General features: G+C 52.2%; 1 protein-coding gene across 5 annotated transcripts in view; it reads left to right on the top strand.

The window, feature by feature from the left end:
• DLGAP4 (DLG associated protein 4) overlaps positions 1 to 27,330 on the top strand; it is a 147,378-nt gene that overhangs the window by 83,737 nt on the left and 36,311 nt on the right. For 4 of the 5 annotated variants that reach the window (XM_047771157.1, XM_047771156.1, XM_047771159.1 and 1 more), the window contains one exon: positions 24,732 to 25,093. In XM_047771157.1, coding sequence (XP_047627113.1) covers positions 24,732 to 25,093 — 362 coding nt within the window. Of the gene's footprint in view, positions 1 to 4,174; positions 4,575 to 24,731; positions 25,094 to 27,330 lie in introns of those variants that run through there. The other variant, XM_047771160.1, reaches the window with a different exon arrangement.

The following is a 27,330-nucleotide window of genomic DNA, read 5'->3' as shown; positions in this document are numbered from 1 at the left end:
AGATGGGAGTGTCAGGGAGTTGAAGGGCCTTCACCTCAACTGTGAGCAGCCTCCAGAGCTGCGCCTCATGTGTTTCTAGTCTAGCAGTAGGTGTGTCCATGATGGGGGCCATTGGGATTCTCAGCTAGCTCCCACTGAAGAGGGTTTTCTGGCCCAGCCAGAGGAATCAGTCACGTGTAAAGGCAGGAAGGGACTTGTCCCAAGGTGTCCTTTGCACAGGAGAGCCAGGTGATGGAGCCCTGTTCCCATTTCCTAGGCTGCAGCCAGGGAAACGCATTGGGCAGAGGGGAGGGGAAGGGGACTAGCACTTACTGAGTGGCTCCCCCAGGAGGCCCAAATGGCTGGTCTCAGGTGCAGCTGGGAAATTGATGCCTGGCCTTTCTTCTCTGTTCCCCCTGAGCAGAGCCTTGGCTTGGGGTCATGAAACCACATGGCAGGCATAGCTTCCATGCCCCACTCCCCCCCTTATCTCCAGTAAACACCCCCAGGATCCATAAGCTACTTTGGCAGATACTCTCTGAATCCAGCTATGTGCAGCGTACGGTTGTAACCACACCCATGTTTTTCATACCAAAATCAGGACAGAGATTTTGTTCAGGGATTTTTGTGTTCCTTCGGAATAGATACAGCTTGAGAATTCAGACCTGCACTGTCCCTTTCAATCGTAGTCATTCAGTTACTGCTTTGCCATTTGCCAGGTGCTTTCTTGTAAATTTGATATTCATTCTTTGTACTTGGTTTTCAGCACGTTGGTTCTGGATCCTTAATGTTTGTGTCACCTGTGTTTGATTTGCAAGGCACTTCCATCCACCTTATCTCAATAGATCCATATACAACCCTGAGAGGTCATTACTATTCTTGTCATTCTGATTTTCCAGAAAGTGACTTGACCAAGGTCACTCGAATGCACTGGCCAAGCTGGTCATTTATTCAGCAAATACTTATCAAATGCCTGCTGTGTGCTAGGCACTGAGCTGGCCCTGGGGAATCAGTGGCAAGCAGAGCTGTCTTAGAGATTTAGCTTCTAGTGTCTCAGAGTCTCCAGGATCATCAGGGTCTAGCCAAGATCCACCCTAGCACTCGTGACCTCCGTCCTGGGCTCTTTCCACTGCATATTCTTGTAGTGTGGACCGGAGGCTTAGATCTAGACTGTTGTAGCCTGTGAGTCTTCAGTCTGGAGCATCATGGTAAAGCCAACCAAGGCTGCAAGTCTGCAAACTGAACTTCAAAAGTGACAAAAGAGGTCTTCAGTAATAACTTAATTATTAACAAGTTGAAGAAGGGCATCTCAACAGAAAGCCATCTGCTCCTCCCAGGGGGAGGAATTCGACCAAGGGCTGCTGTACCTAAGATCTTGGCCTGATTTTTCTGTAGCCTCCAAATATTTGATTACAGTCTGCACAGGTGTGGAGCCCTGTGGCCATGTGCTAAGCTGGGGACCCTCTCTGCCTCTTTTAATATTAAGTGAGATGAAATAAAGGTACATCCTAGCATATCAATCTGGAAAGGACTCTGTCCTAGCCTCCTCTTTTCCCATGAGTGGGAACTAGGTATTGGGAGGGGACTTGCCACAGTCCCATATGGAAAGACATTTCTTCCCTTTCCTCTATCTTAACAACCTGACTTAATTACCCCAGACCTTCCTGTGGGAACCCTCTCCTCCCAGCTGTACCAGTTCAGCATTCAAAGCCCTCTTCAAATCCTTCCTTTGCCTTAGGGCCAAGTTTTTCCTGAGTCTTTCCTGCTACTTTCTCCCTTGCCCACAGCCCTCTAATGTCCAGGCTGCTTCCATCTACTTTTCAGAGACTGACCACCTGTTCTGCAAGGCTAGACCAGGAACCCTTGAGGAGACTTCAAAATCCAGGTGTCTGGGCCCTACCTCCAGGGAATCTGATGCCTGAAACCGAGAGGGAAACTTCCTTGGGTACATCTTGCTGGAGTTTTTTGGTTGGTTGGTTCGGGGGTTTTTTGTTGTTTTGATTTTGGTTGTTAATAAGCATGTGTGGAAGTTAGTTCCAGGGCCAGGGATCAAACCCATGCCACAGCAGTGACCTGAGCTGCTACAGTGAGAATGCCAGATCCTTAAGCAGCTGTGCCCACAAGGGAACTCCTGGAGTTATTTTTTATGTGCAGAAATTGAGAAAGCTATATATGTATGTGGTTAAACATTTCAAACTTTGTAGGAAAAAAAAAAATGTGTCCAGGGAAAAATTAGTCCCTCTCCCACCTAGGCGTCTAGATAATTGCTGTGAACAGCCTTGATGTCTCCTTCCAGAAATACTCTGCTTACGTGGGCAGCTGTGTCAGTACATCCCTTTTTATTACACAAACGGCAGCATATTCTCTACCTCCTGCCTGCTTTTCTGTGCCTTGTCCTCACACAAGTCTCTCTCTGTTGTGGGTTATTCCCTCTGGGCACATGTTGGTCCATCAGCGGATCGACCACCCGTTGTTTGTCTGGGTCTCTACTACAACTAGGTTGTTACCAGCCTTGCTGCCACGAGCAGTGCTGCAGCAAGCACCCTGCCCCACCTGTCCGTAAGCATCTGTCCCTGCATCACCATGGAGCCATTACTGCAAATGGAATTGCTGTTTTGAAGAAGCTGTGCACGTAAAATTTTGTTAGGTAGTTTTGACTTGCTGTCTTTTGCATTCGGAAAATCTGTATATTTTTAAAAGCACCCCACCCCTACCCCTGGATTCAAATTCCTTTCCTTGGTTAAGAACTGACTATTCTCATCCAGCCCACAGAGGGGAAGAACGCTGGCCATTGTCACTCAGAAGTCCTCAGCCTGAGTTTCCGTCATGGCTCAGTGGTTAATGAACCCAACTAGTATCCATGAGGATAAGGGTTCAATCTCTGGCCTCGCTCAGTGGGTTAAGGATCTGGTGTTGCCGTGAGCTGTGGTATAGGTCAAAGATGCTGCTCAGATCCAGTGCTGCTGTGGCTGTGATGTAGGCCAGCAGCTACAGCTCTGATTGGACCCCTAGCCTGGGAACTTCCATGTGCTGTGTGTGCGGCCCTAAAAAGACAAAAAAAAAATCAGTCCTCAGCCAATGAGATGTCTCCAGCGTAAGATGCAACATGGGAGGAAGTGAGAAGTGAAGGGAAGAAGTGGGCTGGTACATTAGGAGTGGAATCAGGACTGTGGGGAGGGGATTTTGTTACAGGTACCTTGGGACCTGTTTGTGACTTGATCTCCAGGGAGAGATTCCCCTCCTATACACACACACACACACACACACACACACGCTATGTGCTCCTTCCTGCACTTCTCTGGTGTGTTCTGCACCTGCTTGGCAACAGCAGCTAGGCCGGTGACCTCATTCATCCAGCAAATATTTACTGAGCTCCCACATGTAGTGCTGGCTTGGCCACTATACCCCTGCACCTTTCTGAGCCCCAGTTTTCTTCATCTGAGGATGGGAGGCTCGTCCCTGCCTTTCTCATGTCACCAGGCTCATGGGAAGATTTGGTAAACCAGCCAGTGGGAAAACAGCACAAAACAGGTTACAGTGGTCCTAGCTAGACACTGTGCTGGGCACCCTGGGGTCAGCAGAAAGCGAAGCTTGGACCAGTCCTGGGTGGGCTGTTGTCAGTCTTAGCAGATGGCCTGCTCCGCCCTCGGGTGGGGCAGGGAGTTTTGAGGCAGCTGCTGGTGAGTGTCTCTTGTTGCTACGCCCACGGTCTTCCTGAATTTGCTGTGCCCTTGGACCTGTCCCAGATAAAGGGGTTCCATTGACAGATGGGGGAGAGGTGGTCAGGGAGAGACCAGGAGGGTGTCCACACAGTGGCCAGAGTTTTGCCACCTCCTCCAAGCCAATGGAAATGCCCTTTTGGGTGTCCCCACTGCCCCCACCCCCGATTATTTCTGCAGCTCCTTTTCAGTCATTGGCAGTGGCAGGGAGGAGGAAGGGGAAGTCCTGTCACTTTTCTAATTTAATACAGCACTTTAAATCGCTAGCCTAGTTCCTCCCTCCTTTCTGTCAATGGGGAAACCGAGGCCTGGGGTCGAGGGCCTCCTCCCAAGCTTCCCAGCGAGTCAGCAGCCTCATGGGGATGAGAAGCCAGGTGTTCAGCCTTTCCGAGCCTTAACTCTCACCAGCTTTTTCAGTCTTTAGTTTCACTTTGGAGTTAGAAACCAAAGTGAAAGAAAAAGGTAGAGCAGGAAGCAGCCCCTTCAGACCCAGCCCAGGCTGGGGTGGGCCCTGGGGGACCCAGGCCGAGCTGGCCTCGCCAGGAGGGGAGCAGACCTCTTCCCCACTGGCTCCCACCCTTGTTCTGGAGGCCTGGCTCGGGTTGGGGCCCAGTAGGGCCCGGTGGGGAGAGGCACCAGGCTGCAGACAGGCGGTGGCCCTCTGGCCCGGCCGCCTGGCTGTCTGGGAGACGGCCAGTTCGACGGGTTCCAGGCAGTCAGCCTCACCCGGGTGTGGCCCCAGGTAGGGAGCTGCTCCCTTTGAAACTCCCGTCCTTCCGGGGCAGGGCTGAGCTGGAGCCAGGCCTGTGCTGCCCTGGGAAATCAATCCTGCCTCCTGAATCCAGCTTTCACAGAATAGCTCCACTCTCCCTGAAGGTAAGAGCTAGCGCCCTGCCTCCACCGAGAGAACTCTGAAACTTTCGGTCACTGTGGGCACTGACCTCAACCCCTGGCGGTTTCTTCTTAAGCACCCAGACAGCCTGCAAGCCCTTTGTTCTACTTGCAGTCCCAGTTCCAGGGACGGAGAACACAGAGCTGGAGGGGCAGGAGCTGTGCTTCCCCAGGAGTTGAGAGGTGGCCTCCGACAAGACCCTGACAGGCTCTAGACCTCAGATTTCCCATGTGCTTCTTGGCAGGAGCGAGTTCCTTCTAGCTCTGCCGTTCAGTGGAATTGATTTTGGTCCCTCAGAAGCTTGTGTGAGAGGATTATAACATGGGGTTTGCTTGCCTTGTGTATTTCAAAGATTAGCTGTTGCCTAACTAGCTGGGGTCTCAAGTTTCTGTTTCTCTGTGCTTTTTCTAAGGAAATTTCCAGACTTGCCAAAGCAGATGTGATAGCAATTTTGTTGCTTGAACAAATAGGATTTTGGGGGAGTTCCCATTGTGGCTCAGCAGAAATAAAACCGACTAGTATCCATGAGGATGCTGGTTCGATCCCTGGCCTCGCTCAGTGGGTTAAGGATCTGACATTGCTGTGAGCTGTGGTGTAGGTTGCAGATGCGGCTCGGATCCTACGTTGCTATGGTTGTGGTGTAGGCCGGCAGCTGTAGCTGATTTGACCCCTAGCCTGGGAACTTCCATATGCGGCAGGTGCAGCCCCCTCCCAAAATAGGATTTTTGTCTGCCTCTCCTCTTAATCCCAAGCTCGCCAGCGCAAAGCTCTGTTGGTTCAAGCCCACGCACTGAGCACACAGTAGGTGATATGGAAGTCGTGGTTAAGCAGCTGGCCATGCTGCTCCTGTGGGATGCAGAGACTGGCACTTATAAAGCCCAATGGTATGCAGAAGTCCATACATCCAAGACCATGCAGCCCTGTAGTTATGAGCTTAGCACTGCAGTCATATTGCCGGGGTTCAGCTCCTGGGCTGCTGCCTGGAGCTGTGAGGCTTTGGAAAGTTGCTTAACCTCTCTGGGCTTCAGTTTCTTCACCTGCAAAATCAAGGTGTTGATATTACCTGGCATGAGTCACACAAGAAAGAGAGTGTGTGTAAAGCACTCAGCTCAGTGCCTGGTCCAGAAGAAGCACTTAAGAAATGTTAGCTCCCGCTCTTATTGTAACTGGGGGAGGGCATAAAACCTGCAATATTTAAAGACTGTCCATGCCCCATCCCTGGAAAGATGCAGGTAGACTAGGTGGGTATTTGGAGAGGAGTTAGTCATTTGATGCCCTTTGTTGAGTGTGGGACTCTAATGGAGTGACTCAAGGCAGGCTTTAGAGAGAAAGTGACCAGGACCTCAAAACCTGGATAGGCTCCAAGTGGATGGAGATTTTTAGGGGAGGGTGCCTCAGGTGGGGGAGATGTCCAGAGCTGAGATCTGGCTGGAGAAGACTGCTCAGGGCCATCAGAGTCCACCAGGCACTCAGAGCCAGAGCTTACTCGGCAGGGTCATCACTTAATTGGGGCAGTTTCCTTCTGGGGGCTGTGATGAGAAGCCCACTATTGAGTGTGTTGTGAATGCATTGAATAGGTCTAGCCTCTCTCGCAATTTTTTTGCCTTCCCATGCTTCCCACACTTTGTGATGTGGCCCTTGGCCCTACAGAGAGTGTGGTAGCTTTCAGGAGGTGCCTGCCGGGTAGGAGGAGCGGGGCTTGTCTGACAGCACCTATAAAGGCAGGGGTGCCACTGCCCCAGCAGTTTCCTCAAAGGGGGCATGAGCAGCAGTGTGTGGGAACAGTTGGGGGAGGAAGACTTGGGTTCATCCCAGCCAGCTCCGCCCCACCCCACCTCCACTCCTCTTTGCAGACAATCAGCCATTCATGCTAGGTGCTGAGCCAGGGGGAGGAGAGGGAACAAGCCGAACTCGGTTTCTTTCTTCATGGAGCTTGGAGACCCCATCTGAGGAGGTAACAGATACATAAGATACTGTCTAATTGAGATAAGAGCCCTGAAGGAGACAAATAGTTGCTGGGAGAGAGCCATTCACAGAGGACGGGGAAGGCATCTCGGCACAGGTGAGGCGGAGGATGGGAGGGAGGCAGTCAAGGGCAGACTGGGAAGAGCAGGGTGAGGACCCTGAGGTGGAAAGTGTGTGGGAACCAGGAGAGGTACGTATTGTTCGGAGGGGTCTGCAGGGTCAGCCAGGGCCTGGCTGGGCTTGGTGAGCCTGGTTAGGTCCGAGACCAACAGCTTTGCTCATCCGGTAGGAGTCAGATGTGCGATAATGAAAGTACTACAAGTGATTTTGTTTTAAAAATAACATCATCAGAGCTTCAGAATACTTATTATTGGTTTTCATACTAGTCATTAGTCTAAAAGAAAAGGCTCCTTCAGTACTCCCTACTTAATTGCTAACATCCTTTCCTGTACTGCCTCACAGTTCACAAAGCCCAGTTGCTTCTGTTGCTGAGGGAAGCAGGTTGAAGTTATTATTGCTGTTTTTAGAAGTGATGGAACTGAGAGGTAGTGACTTGTCCAGAGTCACACAGCTCAGTCAAGATTTGAAGTCCTGACTTACTGTTCTTTTTTCCTAACAACTGCTTTTAAGATGGCCAAAGCAGAGGTTTCTGTTTCTTTTTAGACAGATTGCCATTACAAAATGATCACAGTTTAAAAGGTTTGGTATAGAATGATGCAATAGTAATTGTGTTAGGGGAGTGGAAATGAAATGACTTTTCAACTGTTTTCTGTTATGTTATACAACATACTTAGAGTTCTTTTTTTGTTTGTGGTAAAAGTTTTTTTAAATCTCCACACAATCTCCTATCTAGTTCCTTTCCAAAGTTCTAACATATTCATCACCGTCCCTGTAGACCACCAGTCTTTTAAATTTTGTTTTCTTTCATTTCTATTTCCTGGATCTCAGGAAAGAGATTGTAGGCAGATTATAAATCAGCCCCTGCTCACAAATACGTGTAACTCAAATCAGAAATCAAAACATTCATTCAGTTTTATTCATTCATTCATTCATTCACTCGTTTGCTTTTTAGGGCCGCACTTGCGGCACATGGAGGTTCCCAGGCTGGGGGTCAAATCAGAGCTACAGCTGCCAGCCTACGCCACAGCCACAGCAATGCCAGATACGAGCTGCATCTGTGACCTACATCGCAGCTCACGGTAACGCCAGATCCTTAACCCACTGAGCAGGACCAGGGATCAAACCCGCAACCTCATGGTTCCTAGTCAGATTTGTTTCCACTGCACCACAAAGGGAACTCCCAGACTTAGTTTTAAATATTTTGTGACTCCTGGCTTTGGGGTGGAAAAATCAGTCTGATAGCTGGGGCTTGTTTGTAGAGAATTCCTCTGTGAACCCCTCACTAGCCCACTTTAAAAAATTGTGGTAAAATACACATAACAAAAATTTACCACTTAAACTGTTGTTAAGTGCACAGTTCAGTGGTATTAAGTACACTTTCATTGTTTTACAGCTATCGCCATCCTCCATTTCCAGAACTCTTTTCATCTTACAAGACTAAAGCTCTGTACCTTTTAAACAACTTCTCATTACCTCCTTCCCCCAGCCCCTGGAAACCACCCTTCCACTTTCTGTCTATGTGAATTTCACTACTCCAGCTACCTCATTCACTAGCCCATTTTAAGAAAGTATATTTGAAGCGGGGAGTAGGTGGTATCTGAACAGTGGGCTCTTTTGTTGAACACTCCAAGTTAATGCACACTGAACCTCTCAGCTTTGTGTGGCTGTGTTCCAACAGAGTTTTTAAAAGGCTGCTCATCTCCTGGGAGAGGTGTTCTCCCAGAGGCAGCCTTGGTTTCAGTGCCCGTGGTGGCTGAGTGGAGCCTGGATGCTGCTTCAGGATCCTTCTCAACACAGGCAGGTACTACCAGTCAACCAGAAGTAGCCCACCCAGTGGAAACTGTGCTGCCCCCAGCCTAGTGCAGTGCCCAGCTTTTGCAGATGGTATCATTCCCAGAGGGGAAGGGACTATCTGAGGGGCAGGTGATGTCACAGGTCTCTTTGTGAGAGCGGAAAAGGGCCTGACAGGACAGCCCAAAGCTTGGGATGGTGATTAGCGTGCTTGCAAAATCATCAGGCAGGGCAGCTCCCTCAGGGCTGGAAGGTGTCAAGGTAAAGTCCGCTTTCTTCAGGTGCTCTTTGGGATGCCAGCTTGAGATCTTTGTAAAGATGTGCTTTTAGAGGTGGTTGCCAGAAAAATCAGATAGGCAGGGGTATGGAGGCGTGGGGACGCAGGGAGCCATCGTCACGACTTGTGCCAGCGCCTCTGTCTTCTCTTGCCAGGTCACCCCTTACAGACTCCTCTACTGCTGAGTCTTCATGGTCTTCTGCAGGAAGGCCCTGCAGGCTAGTACCACTTTGGGGGTGAAATCAGAGATTGGGGTCCATCTTAAGTCAGCAGGCATTTGCCTGGGCACCCCGTCTGGTTGCCATGGGCATGGGAGCCACATGGTCCCTGCCTTCAGGGGGCTTGGGATCTAAAGGGAAAAGGGAGATATAAATAAACAGGGCTGTAAAACAGCGCAATGGCAAAGGCCTCTGGCCCATTGAAACCCTGGGGGTTAACCCAGTGAGAAGCACCAGGTGGGAGACCTGGAGGAGGAGGTGGAATTAGGGGGGAGGAGAGATGTCACAGGCAGGGAGCCCCCGTTGCAAAGGCCTGGATGCTGAGAACATGGGGTGTTGGTGTGAAGAGGGTGGCAGAGAGAAATTAGAGGGGTGCTTGGCAAGGCAAGGACACCAGAGGTCACGACCCTGAAATATTAGAACAGTGATGCAAGTGTGACATGGAGGGGACGGGCAGCTGGGGTTCTCAGGGCCCTGAACTTTCCTGACTCTGGTCCTCTCTCTCCTTGGGGAGCAAGGCTGCTCTGTGGGCCCCTCAAGTGATTGTCACGATAGTTCCTCACCTGCCAAGTCCTTTCACATCTGTCTTCCCTAGAGACCCTCTCAGCAGTGCTGGGGCAGTGGACAGAGTGAGCCCATATTGGGCCCATTTTACAGAGGGGTGAGAGTGAGGCCTCTGAAGCCTTAGTGATACAGTATAGGAACCGTGCTCTCAGTCCTGGCCTGCAGGCCGCTTCTGGAACTCAGCAGCAGTACGGGGGGCCGGGGGGGGGGCGGCCAGGTAGCAGAGTGTTGGCTGGTCTCATTTGAGGATGAATTTATCATCTCCTATGGGGCTCTGTGCTGTCTGAGGTCCTGGAGTTAGTCCTCGCATCATTTTCCCTGTAGCTAGGCTGTTTGAACATCCTCTCTCTCTCTCTCTCTCCTCTGCTTGTTTGGTAACAGTTCTCTGGAGACCAAAAAAAATTTGAACTATGAATGTCACACACAAAAATGATGTCTGATGTCACATCCAGAAGGCCAAGAAAAGAAACAAACATTCCTGAAAGGGATCTTGGGGGTGCAGCCGTGGGGGCTTGAGTCCCTCCCTGCGTCTGCCATGCCTGTGCTTGGCTAGGTGGCCGCTTCCTGGGCAGCTCTGCCCCTTAGAAAATGCATCCTTAGAAAATGAGGCAAAATCTGCTCCCCCTTAACCCTCCACCTTCCTGCCCCTGCCTCTGGGTGTAGTGTGACGACCTGGACCACGTGTATATGTGACAGTCTTCTAGGTATTCGACGAGAGTAACCATGCCTATCTGAATTGTCCCTTTTCCAGGCTGCAGTTCCAGTCTCTCTACACCCTCCCTCGTGTTGGACTAGACACGGTTCATGGTGCACATGTGTCACACCTCATCGGTGGCAAATCCGTGACAAACGTCACTGTTCAGTCACAGACTTGTTCAGTCAGTCCCAGGCTTTCTCCTGCAGGACTCCGTGTGGCTCTGCCTAGTCAGTAGAGTTGTACTTCATTGAGAGTTTCTTGAGGTCAAGGACTACTCATCCTGTGTCCCTAGTGCCCCTTGGGACCCAGTGTGTGGCTTCCACTCTGTAAATCAGCACTTGGTGGAATGGGGGGATGGATTTGGGACTTCTCCCCATGTGGATTGCCCCCTTCTCCTGAGGCTCCAGTTTGGCACTGTCCCTTGTTCAGAATTGCCAGAAGTACCCAGATTATCCAGAGTTCCGTGGGGCCACCCCCTCCCCGGTCCTGCATCTTTCCCTGTTGCTGCAGCCTCAGACTGTGTCTCTGGTCAGCTGGAGTCAGTAAGGCGGTTCCCTGCATGTCTGCTTTCTAGTGTCATCATCTAACTTGGGATCCTGAACTCAGGATCTTAATACATGCTCTGAGGACTGGGCCTTCTCCCTTCCTGTGTCCCTGTCCCTAGGCCTGGCACCAAGGCAGGTGTCCTGGCCTGGGGTGACCTGAGCTGAACTCATGGTTTTCCCCATTCATTCTGCACCATTCATTTCATCCTGTCTCTTGGCCGCCCAGGGTTCTTGGCTTCTGGTTCTGTCACCTGATATGCCACCTGTCACTCCAGGCACAGTGAATTAGCCTGTTAACACCATCTTTCTATTCTGGGATCTGCTTGGTCATTCAGAATGGCAAAAGAGGCCAGCAGTCGAGGTTCACGGGGCCTGGCAGCGTCTGGCACACTGGACTCAGGGGCCTGTGACAGCTTGTAAGAAATCAGTCTTTTATGACCCATCATCAGGGTTTGACGTCAGCCCTCCAGAAGTACGGGTGGGTTTTTTGAGACTCTTCTAGGTAGTACTTCTCAGGCTGGGCTCCTGGGACCTTAGGGCTTTGGAAAGGCAGCAACAAGATCCACATGCTAGAGAGCCAGTACTTGAAAAGCCAAATCTTGGCTTCCCACCCCCCAACCCTCTCCCCTAGCAGCCCTGTAAATAACTCTGGCCATCTTCTACTCATCAGCACCCCCTACTACTGTTTATAGCTTTAACATACGAGAAAATCATGTTTCAGCAACTGCTGCTTGGAAGCAGGCATCACCTTAAAGCTTGGCCTCCCAGGGGTGGTGGTAATAAGGTGTCCTGAGGGGTAGGGAAGGGGCCTCAGCAGAGCTGCTGGTAGAGCCGACTCTGCTGGTGGGCCCCATGGGATAAATGAAAGGACATTGGTGGCAGATTCCAGCACAGAACCAGGCAGCTAGAGGTGAAGGTTGCCTGACAGTTTGCTTATGCAGTAGTGATAGAAATACTGTTTGAGAAACAGCATGCTATTTGGGGTGCCTGGTCAAGGGCTGGAGGAGATGGGGCTCAGTCACAAGTGGGTGCCTCCCTGCATGCCTGGAGCTGGTGATCTCCAGGCCTGGAGTCAGGGAGGCACGGGGAACACACCCACACCCAGCCCCAGGCAAGGTCCCAGCTCTGACTCCAGATCCTCAGGGAATACATATGCCATTTGTAGTATGAGGAGGCCGAATTAGTCTAGTGGATCTCAAAATCTGTATGAGAATTCCGTATGGAGAAAACAAGGAAAATGGAGCTGCTTGCAGGGCCCTGGGGATGGGATGGGAGTCAAAAAACCTCCCAAGGGGCCCTCAGAACCTGATTTGAGAATCACTGGAATTACTGTCTCCTCAGACCCTAGAATTCAGAGGCTCCACATCCTCCTTCCAATCCTAGTACCCATCAGCCAGCTGTGTGACCTGGGACAAGTGGCCCTACGTCTCAGGGCTCTGCCTTGAGGCTATAGTGAGACTTAACCAAGCTGGGGACGTCCTGAGTGACTGACTGGGAAACCCATGGCAGGGGTTCTGGTGCTTCAGGAGAGAGGGTTAGAGCGTCTGGGACCACACGTCTGGAGGAGACAGTCCTGAGGAAGGGCAGTGTGCGGCAGCAGTCACAGCCAGGGCAGGGTGCCTTTTACTGCCTTGTGCTGGGTTCTGGTCCAGGACACCAGGCCTCTGCCCCCACAACCAGCAGAGCAGAGGCTGCCACCATCGAACCAACTCAGAGGAAATCACCAAACCCTGCCCGGGGACCCCAAAATAGGGTCCTGACTAGGGAATTAGTCAGATGCTCCACAGCATCTAACTCCTGCCCTGGGCAGTGTGGTCAGTGAAGCAGTAGCTGCAAGCACTGGCTCTGGAACCAGAGAGCCTAAGTCAAATCCTGGCTGTGGGACCTTGGGCTGTTTGCTTCTCTCCAAGCCTCACTTTTTTCCTCTTTGAAGTGGGAATGATAAGCCTGCTGAAGAGTGATGAGCTGATAGAGTTGAAGCCCACCCTCAGGGGAGATGCCCTCGAGCTTCTGAGGTCTCCTAACCTGCAGCTTCCTGTCCATAGACAAGCAGCTGACCTGAAGTGTGGGTCCAGCTGGAGGGTGCGGCTTAACCCCGTCCTCCAGCCCCTCTAGCCTGAACATGTCAGAACAGAACCACCTCATACCTTTGACCCCAGCTGGGGTGTGAGCAGGGCTTCTAAGGAGCAGCTGTCTCTGGGGGGTGGGGGGATGAGGGGCAAAGGCTGTTGCTCCAGCAACTAAGCAGGTCCTCTCAGGCAGCTGCTCCAGGCCCATGACTGAGGCGAAGGGTGGCCATCTGTGCTCCGGATGGGGCTCTCCTGCCACCTGTGCCCTGTTGCCAAGAGTCTGCCCCCAGACCTGGCCTGACAGCCAGAGGGGCCTCTCTGCTTTTGCCCCACAGACCTGAGACCCTGAAAGGCCTCCTGCTGCCTCGATTTCGAGGTTCACAAGGGTCTTCTGCCTTTCCAGGGTGGAGGGTCTTGTGGCCAGGCTTCCTGGGGAGCAAGGGGAGAGAGGCCGGAGCTCCCGGAGCAAGGAGGTCTGGAGGCAGCTGTTCCAGCAGTCATGAACCTGTGTGCCACAGGCCATGTTAGTGGGCAGGTATGTACCTGCACAGGGTTTTTAAAACTTTGAAATAACTAACTCCACTGTAAAATCCAGAGGTTTTATTTATTTTAAGTCCATATTTCTGGCTTCTCTCACCTAGGTCTCCACATGTCAGCTGTGGGCCAGAGGAGTTAAGATGCCTGGTCTCCTGTAGACATTTAAACTTGTGATGACCATTCCAGGCTAACACACTTAGCTGGGGAAACTAAGGCCCAGAAAGGATTAGACCCTCTGTAAGGTGTGCAGCCCACCATGGCCTCGCAGAGCAAACTGTTCTTACAGTGCCACTCCTCAAAGCTAAAAGCCTGTTCTCTCATCTGTAAAACATCAGTGATGATTATCTCCCCTCCCAGGCCTGTGTCTGGGATAAAATAGTACCTGGCCCAGGAATCACTCGGTCATGATTCTTTTAAATCTGTACATATGATATGCCTTGCCTAGAAGATGTTGCCAGAAGCATTGCTTGCTTTCCTTCTCTGCCCCCTTTCAGAAATGGTTATTTTTCAAATTGTTTCTGATGCCTGGTGCCTAGGGTTTGTTGAGCACTCATTCCCACGGCTTCATTGCTGAACTTTAAACAGAGTTGCTCCAAGCTTTACCTCCCACCAGATTGTGCTCCTGGGGTAGGGAGGTGGGGAGAGGGAGTGTGTGTGTGTATGTGTGTGTGTTGGGGTCTGGAGAGGGAGCGTGTGTGTGTGTGTGTGTGTTGGGGTCTGGAGAGGGAGCGTGTGTGTGTGTGTGTGTATGTGTGTGTGTTGGGGTCTGGAGAGGGAGCATGTGTGTGTGTGTGTGTGTTGGGGTCTGGAGAGGGAGTGTGTGTGTGTTGGGGTCTGGAGAGGAAGTGTGTGTGTGTGTGTGTTGGGGTCTGGAGAGGGAGTGTGTGTGTGTATGTGTGTATGTTGGGGTCTGGAGAGGGAGTGTGTGTGTGTGTTGGGATCTGGAGAGGGAGTGTGTGTGTGTGTGTGTGTGTGTGTTGGGGTCTGGAGAGGAAGTGTGTGTGTGTGTGTTGGGGTCTGGAGAGGAAGTGTGTGTGTGTGTGTTGGGATCTGGAGAGGGAGTGTGTGTGTGTGTGTGTTGGGGTCTGGAGAGGGAGTGTGTGTGTGTGTGTGTGTGTTGGGATCTGGAGAGGAAGTGTGTGTGTGTGTGTGTGTGTTGGGGTCTGACCTGAAGAGAATTGAAGTCCTTACCCTGGGCTTTGGATTCCAACTCAGTGTCAGCAGTAAGTTGTTCTTCCCTGAGCCTCAGTCTTCCCAGCTCCCAAATAGGGATTTGTTCATTCATTCAATAAATATCTGCTGAGCCCAACCACGTATTGGGCCTGGGGCTGGGAAGGCCTCATAATTCTGTAAGGTATCCAGGGTCCCCACCCTCAGGAACCTGTTTTCGATGCTTAGGACCTCTGTCTGGTAGGGCAGAGAGACAAAAGATGAGGCAGTAAGTTGATCAGTGTTTGATGAAACAGCCCTCCAAGAAAGAATACCAACTTTTGACAGGATGGTCTGGGAGGCCCTCCTTGAGGACATGGCCACCGAGCCGAGACCTAAGTGGGCAGCAGAGGCGAGAGCAGGCTGGGAAGGAGTAGGCGTGCGGAGATGGGCAGAATGGTCTCAGACAGGGAACAGCATGTTCAGAGGCCCCGCAGTGGGCACATGCTTGGAGTGTTTGAGGAATAGCGAAGAGGCTGGAGTGGGCTGAGCCGGGGAAGGTGCAGGAACTGAAGCTGGGGAGAAGGGAGCAGGGGCCGGTGCCTGTTGTAGGCCAAGGTGGGCAGCTTCAGGAAGGGGGGAGCCTTTGAAAAGCTTTAGAAAAGGGAGGCAGTAATCCAGTTTGTCCTTAATTCCTCAGGCTGCTGTCTGGAGAGTGATGGTGGGTGAGTTGGGCCACTGACAAAGCAGGGAGACCCAAGGGTCGAAAGTGGAAGCCGAGACCAGGCTGGTGGGATGGAGAGAAGCCTGGCTCTGCAGCACGTGCCTTTGTAGCGGGGAGGGGCAGGGGAAGAGCAGGGTGGGAATCCCTAGGCTGCTGGAGTGTGTCACTGAGTTCATGGGGTCCCCTCTCCAGGAGAGCAGGGCTGATGTAGGGGAGGAGAGATTCAGTTTCATTCTGGACACACTCAGCTTGAGATGGCCTTGGCACCCCCCCAGAACTGCCTGGTGTGCTGGGCTATTGAGATAGGAGGCGGTCCACCCTCCCACTCCTGTCAGGTCTGTGTGCTGTGAAATCCCAGCCGTAGCAGTTTGGAGGGACTTTATGAGGGATGTTGTGGGAAGGAGGAAGATACCACTGTTCCCATTGTCCAGGTCGCCTCAGGAAGCCAAAGACCCTGTCTGAGAGGAGGCAGCCCTCTTAGGCCTCCCCGTCTTCCATCAGCAGCTAAATTACCTCAGTTCCACTTTGTCAAGCTGTGCCCTGCTCAGATCTGATTTCCATGCTTTAGGCTGTCCTGCCCTGCTCCCTTGCTCACGAGATCCCTCCCCCTGACTTTCCTTGCCCCTCAATCATTCCAGTCCATTCTGCCAGACGCAGTCAACTTTAATGTCTTCCAAAAAGGCCCCCAGCTGTCCTCCAGAAGGCGATCCCTCCCTCCTTCATCCAGAAACCAGGGTAACTGGAGTTGCAGGGGCCACCCCAGGATTACAGAGCCTCTTCACGTCTGCCACCTCTTGATTCTTCTCAGTGCATACTGGGTGTCACAGTCCACTTTGTGGGTGGAACAGTTAACATGCTCAAGGCTGCTGCCTCTGCATGACCCTCTCTGAGCTGGCCCAGTGAACAGGGCATAGGGTAGGGGTCAGGCTTCAGTTTGAGTTCACACCCTGACCCTAACACTGCCTGGCTGGGAGGCGAGCTCAGGCTAGTTTCTCCATCTCTCTGAGCCTCATCTGGAGAACAGGGCAGTGACAGTCCTACCCCACATAGCTGATTTGAGGATTTCTTTGGCTAAAATACAGTCCGTTCTCATTATTCCCAGTACTTACATTCATAATGTTTCACAAACACTAAATTAGCAAATTCTGAACCATCACTCCAATGGAAAATGCAGAGTCCCTGCACGTCCACCAGCCACCAGCAGAAACCACCAAGATTTCTGTTAAAGACGCCTTAATATATTGTCAATTTATTACCACTGAACTAGGCCAACAGCACCATAACTCAGGCCTTAAAAAAGCTTATCTGACCCGTGTGTTTTCTCCATAAGGCACATCACAATCTTCTTTCACGTAGGAACTCTGGGCAGCACTTCAGCACTATACTTGGGGGCCATTTCAAACAGAAATCACCACGACCAAAAAATAAAAACAAAAAATTTGAAAACATGGCACTGAATAGACCAGGAAAAGGATACTTGTTTATAGCATGAGCTGAAACAAGAAGGTACTATTGCCTTGTTCAGCCTCAACTGGGAACCAGGGTGTTGGGTGACTCAAATTTTCAGGCTCTGTGCATGTCTGCAAATGGTGAGTGTTGACTGGGGGATTACAAGTGAATCTTAGTGAGTAGATGAACTCCCATACAGAATCGTGAATAATGAGAACCAGGAGTAGATGGAGCACTTGCCTAGTAAGGTCTCCCGTTAGCATTGGAACCATTACCAGTAGGACTGCATCCTGGCTTCTGGACAAGGCTCCAAAGGCAAGGCCAGGACTCCCTGAGCTGTGTGTCTTTGTCTTCCCCAGCATGTTACCTCTGTAACCTCTTGGCTTCTGTGGACTTGAGGGTCTGAAGCAAGTGTAGATTCTAGAAGCCACGTGTGCCCCCACTGAATAGTTTGTTCCAATTCCACTGGGTGGGTGGTGACACCATTGAAAGGTTGCAAACCAGTGGTATGATTGGATTCCTCAAGCAGCCCACTCGCCAGGGTGGGGAAGGGACAGGAAAGGCCAGACAAGAGGTTTGGGGGCCAGGGAGCAGCGATGTGAGACATTTAGGGGATTCTGGCTCTAGATGGGGGAGAAGGGAAGAATGGAAGAGGTAGTTAGGAGGTGTCTCGTTGTAGGCAGTGGGGAGGATCCCTAGGAGGGTGTTGAAGTGGGAGGTGCTACCAATCACTCTTACTAGAGTTTGAAATTAAAGGTTTTTCTGGGGTGGTGGTCACACCTGTGGCATGTAGAAGTTGCCGGACCAGAGATAGAAGCTGCTCCACAGCTGTGACCAGAGCAGTAACAACAATGCCAGTTCCTTAGCCCACTGAGCCACAAAAGAACTCCTGAAGTTAAAGTTTGACATAGTTACTCTTTCTTTTAAAATTTTTTAGTCTTTTTAGGGCGGACCAGCGGCATATAGAAGTTCCCAGACTAGGGGTTGAATTGGAGCTGTAGCTGCTGGCCATAGCCACAGCCACCGCAACAGGGGATCTGAGCCATGTCTGCAACCTACACCACAGCTCATGGCAACACTGGATCCTTAACCCACTGAGCGAGACCAGGGATCAAACCCGCATCCTTATGGATCTAGTTGGATTCGTTTCCACTGCGCCACAATGGGAACTCCCAACATGGTTAACTCTTAAGGCACAGTGAGGGAGGTGGCTTCAGACTGGCATGAGGGAAAGTGGGCATCACATGGGCCATCAACAAGAAAGTGGCTCTGAGCGGGCAGTCGGTCCCTGATCCTGACACAGCTGCTTGGAGTTCTCCCCCAGCTTCCCCTGCTCTGGAGAAAGAAACAGAGAAGGAGGGAGGAATTTGAGGCTAGGTGGGCGGGAGTCTTGAGTTCTCTTTTTACCATCGAGCACAAGTGAGCTGCCCGATTTAGCTGCGTGGTTTGACAGGTTACTCATTGGGTGAGAGAAGGTGGGATCTTATAAGCCATCAGCCCTTCCTCTGACAAGTCCTTTCCTAAGCCTAGCAGAGCCAACAAGGGAGTTCAGGGGGTCTGGCTCTGAGGTCAGCTCTGTCCATTCACATGGGGCCTTGTGTGGGTAAAGCCTGATGCCATGGCTCCCACACTGTTTAGGTCACTTCTCCTTCAGCCTCCCTGTCAAGTTCAGGCCCCTGGGAACCAGCAGGCTGGACTGGGCTTCCGAGGCACTTACAGGGGCCTGGCTTCTTGGGGTTGCTGAGTTCTCCAGGTCTCTGGAGGGATAGAGCCACAGCCACTCCTTAGCATCTGAAGCTCTGGTTGGCTACCTTATACATCTTGACATTAAAAAAAAAAAAAAAAAAGTAGGAGTTCCCTGGTAGCTCAGTGGGTAAAGGAGCTGGTGTTGTTGTCACTGCTGTAGCTCAGCTTGCTGCTGTGGCATGGGTTTGATCCCTGGCCCCAGAACCTCTGCGTGCTGTGGGTTTGGCCCAAAAAAATGCAGAAATAAATTCATTCTGACTTGATAGAGTTCGCTGGATAAAATCTTGGGACAGAAGGCAAAAATGAAACAAAGGGTGCTTCTACTTAGGAGAAGCAAGGACTTGTGTGCTGCGCGGGGCAGGGAAGCTGGGCTGGATGTCTGGGGCTGGGGGCAGGCGGCATCACACAACTGGCTTCTGTCTGAGCCTTGATGTAAGGGACCAGAACGGCCAAGGTGAGGACAGGAAAGCACGCAGCCTGCTGGCGCAGCAGTTCATCGTGCACACACTGCTGTGGTTCAACAGATGCTTCACTCAGGATCTTCAAAATATGCACAGGGAGTACCCTTGTGGCACAGTGGGTTAAGGATCCAGCATTGTCATTGCAGCAGTCTGGGCTGGGCTGTTGTGGCATGGGTTCAATCCTTGACCTGGGAATTTCTGCAGGCATAGTCATATACAAAAAAGCTTTCCTAAAAAAAAAAAAATGTATGTATATATATATATATATATATGTAATTATACACGTACATGAACAAGGGCCAGCGGGAGGAGACAGTCACCCTGGGGTGATGTTCACCTCCAAGTTTCCTTGGCAAATTTGAAAGTCTTCCAGAGTGAATGGACACAGAGTTGGACCCACATGCTATGTTGGTGTAGATTGTGATACAGAGAACATCTCCCCAAGGCAAAGAGGGCCGTAGTCACATCCTTGCCAGGACCAGCATCTTGGGTCACTGAGGCACTCGCTTCTCTCTAGAGTTTAATTAGCAGATGCTGATTGTGTACCCTCTGGACTGGGCACTGGCTGCCGATACTCAAGGGACACACTCTCAGTCAGAGACATGGCCATGGCCCCCAGTGGTCCCGCTGATCCAGAGAAAGGAGAGCCAAAAAGGACGGGCAGTGGAGGGACCAGCTGGAAGGCAGGAAGCATGGAAGATGCAAAAGGGGTTCTTGCAGAAACTGCATGTGCAAAGGCTTTGGTGCATGAAGAGTGTGGCGTGTTTGGGAAAGGGTGCATTGGTTCTCTGAAGCTGGAAACGGCATGCTGAGGGGGTGTGGGGGTGGGAGGTGAAGCTCTAGGGGTGGTGGATGGGACCAAGCAGAAAGGGCTCCAGATTTGGGAGGGGACTAGAACTTTGGGTACTAAAGTGCTGGGAGACTTCGCTGTGGCTAAATCGTGATTTTTGGCAACCGAGGGGATGTTTTAGCAAAGATAAGGTTCCTTTTCTTATTCAACAAATATTTATCGAGAGCTCTCTATGCTTGAGATATTACCCCGGGCCTGGGATACGACCTGCCGTGCCAAGACAGACAGAGTTCCCCCAACTGCCCCAGGTCTGTAACCATCAGCAAGTAAATGCCTAGATGAGCTAATAATAGAACAGGTGCCCTGATGGAGATCCTGGATGATGGGAGAGCAGGGGGCAGTCAGGGGAGCCCCCCAGAGGAAGTGATATTTAAAACATGTGATGAGCTGGGAGAAACCTTTCAGATGGGAGGAACAGCATGTGTAAAGGCCCCAAGGTGGGAAGAAGTGCGGGGGGTGGGGGGGGGGTGTCTGAGGAACACAGTGGCTGGATTGCACTCTTGGAAGAGGCGAAGGGAGGCGTTGGCCTGCGTTTCTTGGCATTTCACATGTGTGAAATGAGAGCTGTCCTGTGGACTTGGGCCCTGTCCCCCTCTCCTGGAGGGGACAGTGGTCAGAACTGAGGGATACCTGCCACCTGGGGAAGCCCCGAGGCTCCAGAGTCCTCTCTGTTTGTCACACCACTTGTCTGGCTGTGACCTGTGCCCCAGGAGACAGAGAATCCAAGAAAAGTTCACTTTTCCTCTTATCACATCTGGCCGTCTGGCCTGGCCTCTCTAGTTCACTTTCTCTCTAATGAGTGGCCACCTCATCCAGGGCTCAGGGCCTCTGAGTGTGCGTCAGGAGGGCTCTGGCCTCCACATCCCCAGAGAGGGAGCTAGGAGAGTCAATCTTCCGTCCAGACTCCTGGCTGTGTCCCATTGTCTCCCGGGGTGGGGGATGTGAGCAGGGTGCGTCCTTGCACCCACTGACTCCTCTAGGCCATTGTGAGCCCCTCCCCAGGGTGGGGGGGTGGAATTTGGGGTCACACAGCCTCAGCCAGGCTTAGAGCACAGTTCTGGGTCCTCATGCTCACTGCTACCCCCTTGAGGATATCCCCCCCTTAAACATTCTGAGCAGATTGGGGCTTCACTTTTCTCATCTGGGCCAGAAAACTCCACCAAAGCCCTGCTTCCTTGGGATATTAGGCCAACCAAACAAATCCTAGGAGTCCCTGCTGTGACACACCAGGATCGGTGGCATCTCTGTAGCACCAGGATCAGGTTCGATCCCCAACCTAGCACAGTGGGTTAAAGGATCTGGTGTTGCTGCAGCTGCGCCTTGGATCTGATCCATGGCAGGGAAACTCCATAGGCTGCAGGGCAGACAAAAAAAAAAAAAAAAAAAGTCTGCTCTGTATGTCCAGTTCTTGGGAGAAACTCCCCCTGGGCTGGTCAGAGAACCAGTCCAGCCTCCCCGCCAGTGGCTGGGGAGTGGTAAGAGTTTGGCTAACCCGCAAACCCCAGGCCTCTCTCCCTCTGTACCAGAAACCAGTCAGAGCCATGCCCACCCCGGGCTGTCTTGAGCCTTGACCTCTGTGATGTAGACTATATGACCAGTCTCTGTGGCCGCACAACTGGTACATGACAGAGCTGGGGTCTGAACTCAGTTTGTCTGGTTCTCTCTTGCCCTCTGACTTGCGAATTCTCACCATCAAAAAAACCACGAGTCTCAAATGGTAGAATTTCAGACAGCAGGGAAAAGGAATTCAGAGCAGGAATCTCTCTTTCAGTCACAGTGAGGGAAGGCTTCATACTTAACCTTGAATGAGAGCCTAAATGGGAAAATGCTTTGAGTTAGTTAGTGAATATGGTGTGCTGTTACCTGGCTAGAACTCCTCCACCCCCTCTGAACAGACAAGGGTACTGAAAAGATCAGGGGGGCAGGGCAGGGACTTCTGTGAGACATTGTCCTGGCCTGGGAGTCAGGCCTCTGCTTTTAGTCTAGGCCCTTCCTCCTCCAGCAGTCAGGTCTCAGCTTGGGCGTGCATTGCAGACTGGCTCCAGGGACCAGCAGGACGCTGGGGGGCACAGTGGTCGGTGAAAGCCCCAGACACCTTACAGCCCCAGCCCAGCAGGGAGGGGCCTGAGGCCAGGGGAGTAGGGTGCGGCGGGCTGTGCAGCTGAGCAGGTGTGGTTCCCGTTCACTGTTGGCAGCTCTAAGCAAATCATCTAACCTTTCTGAGCCTCACGTGCCCCATCTATACAGTGGCATAATTGTCTCCCCACCTCACAGAGTCACTGTGAGGTGTAATTACAAAGTCATAAGCTGCTGAGCACAGCTCAGTAAGTGGCCCAACTTTTGGCTGCCATCCTCACCTCGTGGCCAGCTCAACACGGGAGCTCATCTTCTGAGCAGGCCTGTCCCTTTCCCACAGGGCAGGGCCCTGGAGGGTCATTCTCCTGTGGACTGAAGCCCTGCCTTCTGCCTGCCCTGCTGCCTTTGTTTTCCTGCCCATGTGCCAACCCTTCTCAGGAGAGGAGTCAGAGACCATGGGTGTGTCTGTCTGGGGGATCCCCAAGCAGGACTGGGAGAGTTTGAACAGAGTAGGAATTGAATCCTCCTGGCTCTGAGCTCTCACAGCTCTTGGTCTCCTGGAATAGGCCGGGCTCCCAGCTCCTGGGCTTTTCTGTGGTGGCTTCTGTTGCCGTTGAAGTACTCCTGTCACGGCTGTTTTCTAGCTTTCTTGGAAGTTGGTACAGGGCCCGGCCTAATACATGTCTATCAGGTGAACAGATAGATGGGCCTTTTAAATTACGTTTTTTATTGTTAGGTAATTATAATTTAAATGCAGTTGTAGAAAATAATACAGAGGGATCCTGTGTACCCTTTACCCAGTTTCCCTCAGGGGTAAAATCTTGGAGAACTGTAGCATAATATCATAACCAGAATATTGACATAGATCTAACCCACCAATCTTACTCAGATTTCACCATTTTCACTTGTGTCACCTGTGTGTGTATTTAGTCCGATGCAGTTTCATCCCATGTGCAGGTTCACGTATCCACTACCACAGTCAAGATGCAGATCCCCCACAATTCACACGCACCAGGGTCCCCCCCCCCCCGCCCCCGCCGTCACCCTTTTATAACCAAGTCCCCATTGCCCTCTCGCCATAGGCTACCCACCAACTGCTGATCTGTTCCCATCTCAATAATTAGGTAATATCAAGACTGACTTGTAAATAGAATCACACAGTATGTAACTTTTCAAGATTGCTTTTTCACTTGGTATAATTCACTTGAGCTTCATCCAAGTTGTTGCCTCTATCTCTGGTTGATTTCTTTTTGTTGCTGAGCAGTGTTCCATGGTCTGGGTGCACCACAGCCATTCACCCATTAAAGGACAGACATCTAGGTTGTTGCCAGTTTGGGCCTATGACAGATAAAGCTGCCATGAACATTCATGTGTAGGTTTTTGAGAACATGTTAGTATTTCTATGGGATAAATGCCCAAGAGTGCAGTTTTTGGGTTGTATGGTAATTACATGTTAAGTGTTAAAAAACAAAAAAATTGCCGGGGAGTTCCCTTCATGGCTCCCTGGTTAATGAACCTGACTAGGATCCATAAGGATTCGGGTTCAATCCCTGGCCTCGCTCAGTGGGTTAAGGATCTGGTGATGCCGTGAGCTGTGGTGTAGGTTGCAGATGTGGCTTGGATCCCATGTGGCTGTGTCTGTGGCGTAGGCCAGCATCTGCAGCTCCGATTCGATCTCTAGCCTAGGCACTTCCATATGCTGCAGATGTGGCCCTAAAAAAAACAAAAACAAAAACCTGCCAAGCCATCTTCCAGGGTGGTTGTATCATTTTACATTTCTACCAACCATGTGTGATACCATTTTTCCACATCTTCACCAACATTTGGTGTTGTCACCATTCTTTATTTTGGTCATTGTGTTGGGTTTGTGTAGTGAGATCTCATAGTGGCAGATGGATGGATTCTGTGTGCCTTGTCCACAGCCCCTTTGGCACTGGAAGTCATGCTGAGGATTTCCGTTGGGCCATCACCATCGCTATCATTGGCAGCCCCTTGGAGGCAGGGCTGAAAGCCTCCGGCTCCCAGCCCTGGCCCCACCCACCCCATCCAGGTAGATGCTTGTTTCAGTCCCTGCTCCAGAGAGGGAGTTGGAGTTAAGGTGCTGAGAAAAGCTCTTGGATGTGACCCAGCCCCTCACAGCAAGTAGCTGCTGCTGTTTGAAAAGCCCCTCCTATTTCAGACCAAAAGGTCAGCATTTATGAAGCCATCTGTGGGCCTCTGGTTTGGGGCCCCTGCTGGGGGCCAGCCTTGGGCCAGGCTCAGATTGGGACTCTGAGATCCCAACTCACACTCACCCACCATGGCAGGTCCTGGTTCCTTGAATCTTGATGGAAAACAAGGCGTCTGCCTGGACGTGATGGCGTCTTAGGGGAGCTGGACTGGTGTGTGGGGTTTTCATATAATGGGGAAGGGGAGTGGCGGGGGAAGGGTAGTTGAGCTCTGACTGGTGTGTTAGTCTTTGACCCGATAGGAAGGGGCAGCCCCACAGAGAGAATAGGGGTGGCGGGAAGGTAGAGCAGGAGGAGAGGACCAGGGAGGGGAGTAGTAGGTCTCTCAGTGACCTTGAGGACAAGCAGGGGCAGTCCTTTCTTAGCTGCCCTGACTGCTACTCTGCTATCACCATCAAGCCTGCCCAGCTGAATAATACCTCTGACTAGAGCAAAGGGTGTGTTTGGTCCATGTGGGCATCCTCCACTGGACTTGGTCTTGATTCAGCATGTGGATAGGAAGGGCCCATGTCTGACTGTCTTGGTCACTGCTGTGTCCGACCCCCCATTCTCCTGTTGCCTAAGTCCTTGCTGAGGCCAGACCTAGGGTCGGGTCAGGTAGGGCCCAGCCCTGAAAGGGGCTCCAGAGGGCTGGGGGCCTCATCTTCTCCCCGCTCTCCTCTCACCCATCTGCAGGCTCATCATGCCTTGTGGCGTATAAGAAGACCCCGCCACCGGTCCCTCCACGCACCACGTCAAAGCCGTTCATCTCCGTCACGGTCCAGAGCAGTACCGAGTCTGCCCAGGACACCTATTTGGACAGCCAGGACCACAAGAGCGAAGTGACGAGCCAATCCGGCCTGAGCAACTCGTCGGACAGCCTAGACAGCAGTACCCGACCGCCCAGCGTGACACGGGGTGGAGTCACCCCAGCCCCTGAGGCCCCCGAGCCACCCCCAAAACATGCAGCTCTGAAGAGCGAACAAGGGACGCTGACCAGCTCCGAATCCCACCCTGAGGCCGTCCCCAAAAGGAAACTGTCATCTATAGGAGTACAAGTAGGGGCTCCTTTCGCACTCTGTTCTCGGCCCACGCCGTACACCTGCCTGCGTGTAATTACATCTGGCGGAGGCCCACTAGGTCTCCTGGGTGAAGGTGGTTTGTCTGTCTGTTTTGGGGGGTCGGCCTCAAGCGGCTGAACCAAATTCCACCCATAGCCACACCTTCCTCACGTTTGCCCAGGTCTGCTGCGAGGTCTGCAGCTGTGGGCACGCAACCCCACTCCAGCCATGGGTTGTCCCAGTGAATGTAGTTACACTCAGCCAGCCATCTCCTGTCCACTGTTTGCCTGTCCACTGTCTGTCTGTTCACTCCACCCTTTGCCCTGCCAGCTGACGCTTGGGAGGCGGGACTGGCCTAACAGTTCTCTGATCCAAGGTCAGCTCGGGTACGGAGGTCACAGCCCCGCCTGGCGGTGGGAGCAGCCTGGAGCATAGACGCCGAGGGCCAATGGCCCAGGACCCAGGGCCTCGAGCCTTGGGGGTTGCTCGAGAGGAACTTTGCCCAGAGCCCTCTCGGGCCTTGGGGACAGGTAGGTGGCTTCAGGTGCCAGGCCTGTGTCAGATTGAGAAGTGGGATATCAGTCCCCACGCCTCCCTCCATGAGAAAGGACCAAGGCAGATAATTCCCCAGGACCAAGTGGCCAAAGCCAGCAGACCCTTCTGGAAGCCAAGCTCCCGGGGCACCCACAGCCATGGCATACAACGGCAGGGTGTGCCAGCTTCCCCTCCACTGCCTCATTGCACCTCTTGAATGCACCTGACATCAGTAAGCTCTCTGCTGTTGGCTGAGTGGGGTCGTGCCTTGCAGCTTTCAAGAGTTGCTTTAAATCCAGAGCTAGAGGACTCTCCCCACCCCAGCTGGACCTCCAGACTAAAGGGGAGCACACTCAAGGCTGGGAGGGAGGGCAGCTACATTGGGCCTAAGAGCTTGGGGAAGGCAGCACCCCCCCAAACCCAGGGGGTGATGGAGGAGGTCAAGGTGGTGTGCACTGTGGCTTGGGTTGGAGAGGATCTCCGTTTCCCCAGCCACTGCTGAGCAGTTGGCCAAGCAGGTGGTAAAGCACCAGGATTGCAGAAGGAACATGGAGCTCTAAGAGGGCTGAATGGAAGGCTCACTGGCCTGTTTCCTGCACTTGCCTGAATTTTTAACCCCCGGAGGGGCAGCTCTGGGCTTCAGTTTGCCCACATATACAAGAAGAAAGTTGCCCTGGAGACTTTAGGTTTTTCTGGGCTCCTTCATAAGGGGTCGAGTCCCTTCCCTGTACAGTGCTCAGGAGGGATTCTGAAGAACACAGAAAATAGCCTCATCTCAGGGTCTTCGGGCAGCCCCACCCTCTTCTTGACCAAACCAGATGCTCTTTCTTATCTTTCCAGAAGACCAGGAAGAGAGTTAGGCTCACCCCAGATCCTTTGCTCCGAAGTTCACCTCGGGTTGAGTACTTTAGCTCTTGGTCCCACACAGGCTTCTCCTCCCCTGGATTCACCCCGCCGCCGCCACCCACTCTCTAAGCAGCTTCTTGAGGGCCGGCAGTGCTGCAATCCCTGAGCTGGCTCTCTCTGAAGGAGAAAGGTGGCTGCACCCCCATGGTGAGGAGGAGCCTGACACTCCCCACCCCTGCCCCAGAAAGCCTCCCTGGCCTCTGTGAAGCCAAGAGACTGCAAAGTCTCCAGGTTCCAAGGATGCCCCAGCAACCCTCATCCCACCCCAGGGTGCCTTAGCCCTGGATCAGGTTTGGGTTCTCCCTTGTTTATGAGTGATGGTAGAACGGCTGGCCTGGCTGCTCTGTGGCCACGTACCTCTGTCCCAGAAAAGAAAGGTAGGCCCAGGCCATCACTGGTATGAAGAGCTTTGCACGTGGTCCTAGCCCTGGCCCTTCCTGCTGCTCCCCAGGCCCACCCAGTGCTGAAGATCACCTCAACCAAGTGTGATTGAGCCTCAGGGCTGGCATCCCATAGGGCCCAGGGACTTAGCAGCTTCCAGATCCAGAACTGCTGTCCGAGGTTTGCCCCTAGTGCAGGTGCCTCCTGTCTGCCCTTCAGCTGCAGGGTTGGGGGAGTGATCTTTGCCTGAGACAGCCCTGCTCCTACTACACCAGATAACGGCTGTGGCTTTGTGTGTGTGTGTGTGTTTTCTTTCTCTTTCGTTGTCCTTTTTTTTTTTCTTCTCTCCGATGCGTGTAAAGGAGAGGACTAGAAGGAACGGTTCCCACCTCTCGGAGGACAACGGACCCAAA

This window comes from Phacochoerus africanus, chromosome 3, assembly GCF_016906955.1.
Source record: "Phacochoerus africanus isolate WHEZ1 chromosome 3, ROS_Pafr_v1, whole genome shotgun sequence".
Classification (NCBI taxonomy): Eukaryota; Metazoa; Chordata; class Mammalia; order Artiodactyla; family Suidae; genus Phacochoerus; species Phacochoerus africanus.
The sequence above is the reverse complement of the archived record's forward strand: the minus strand, read 5'-3'. Positions and strand labels throughout refer to the sequence as shown.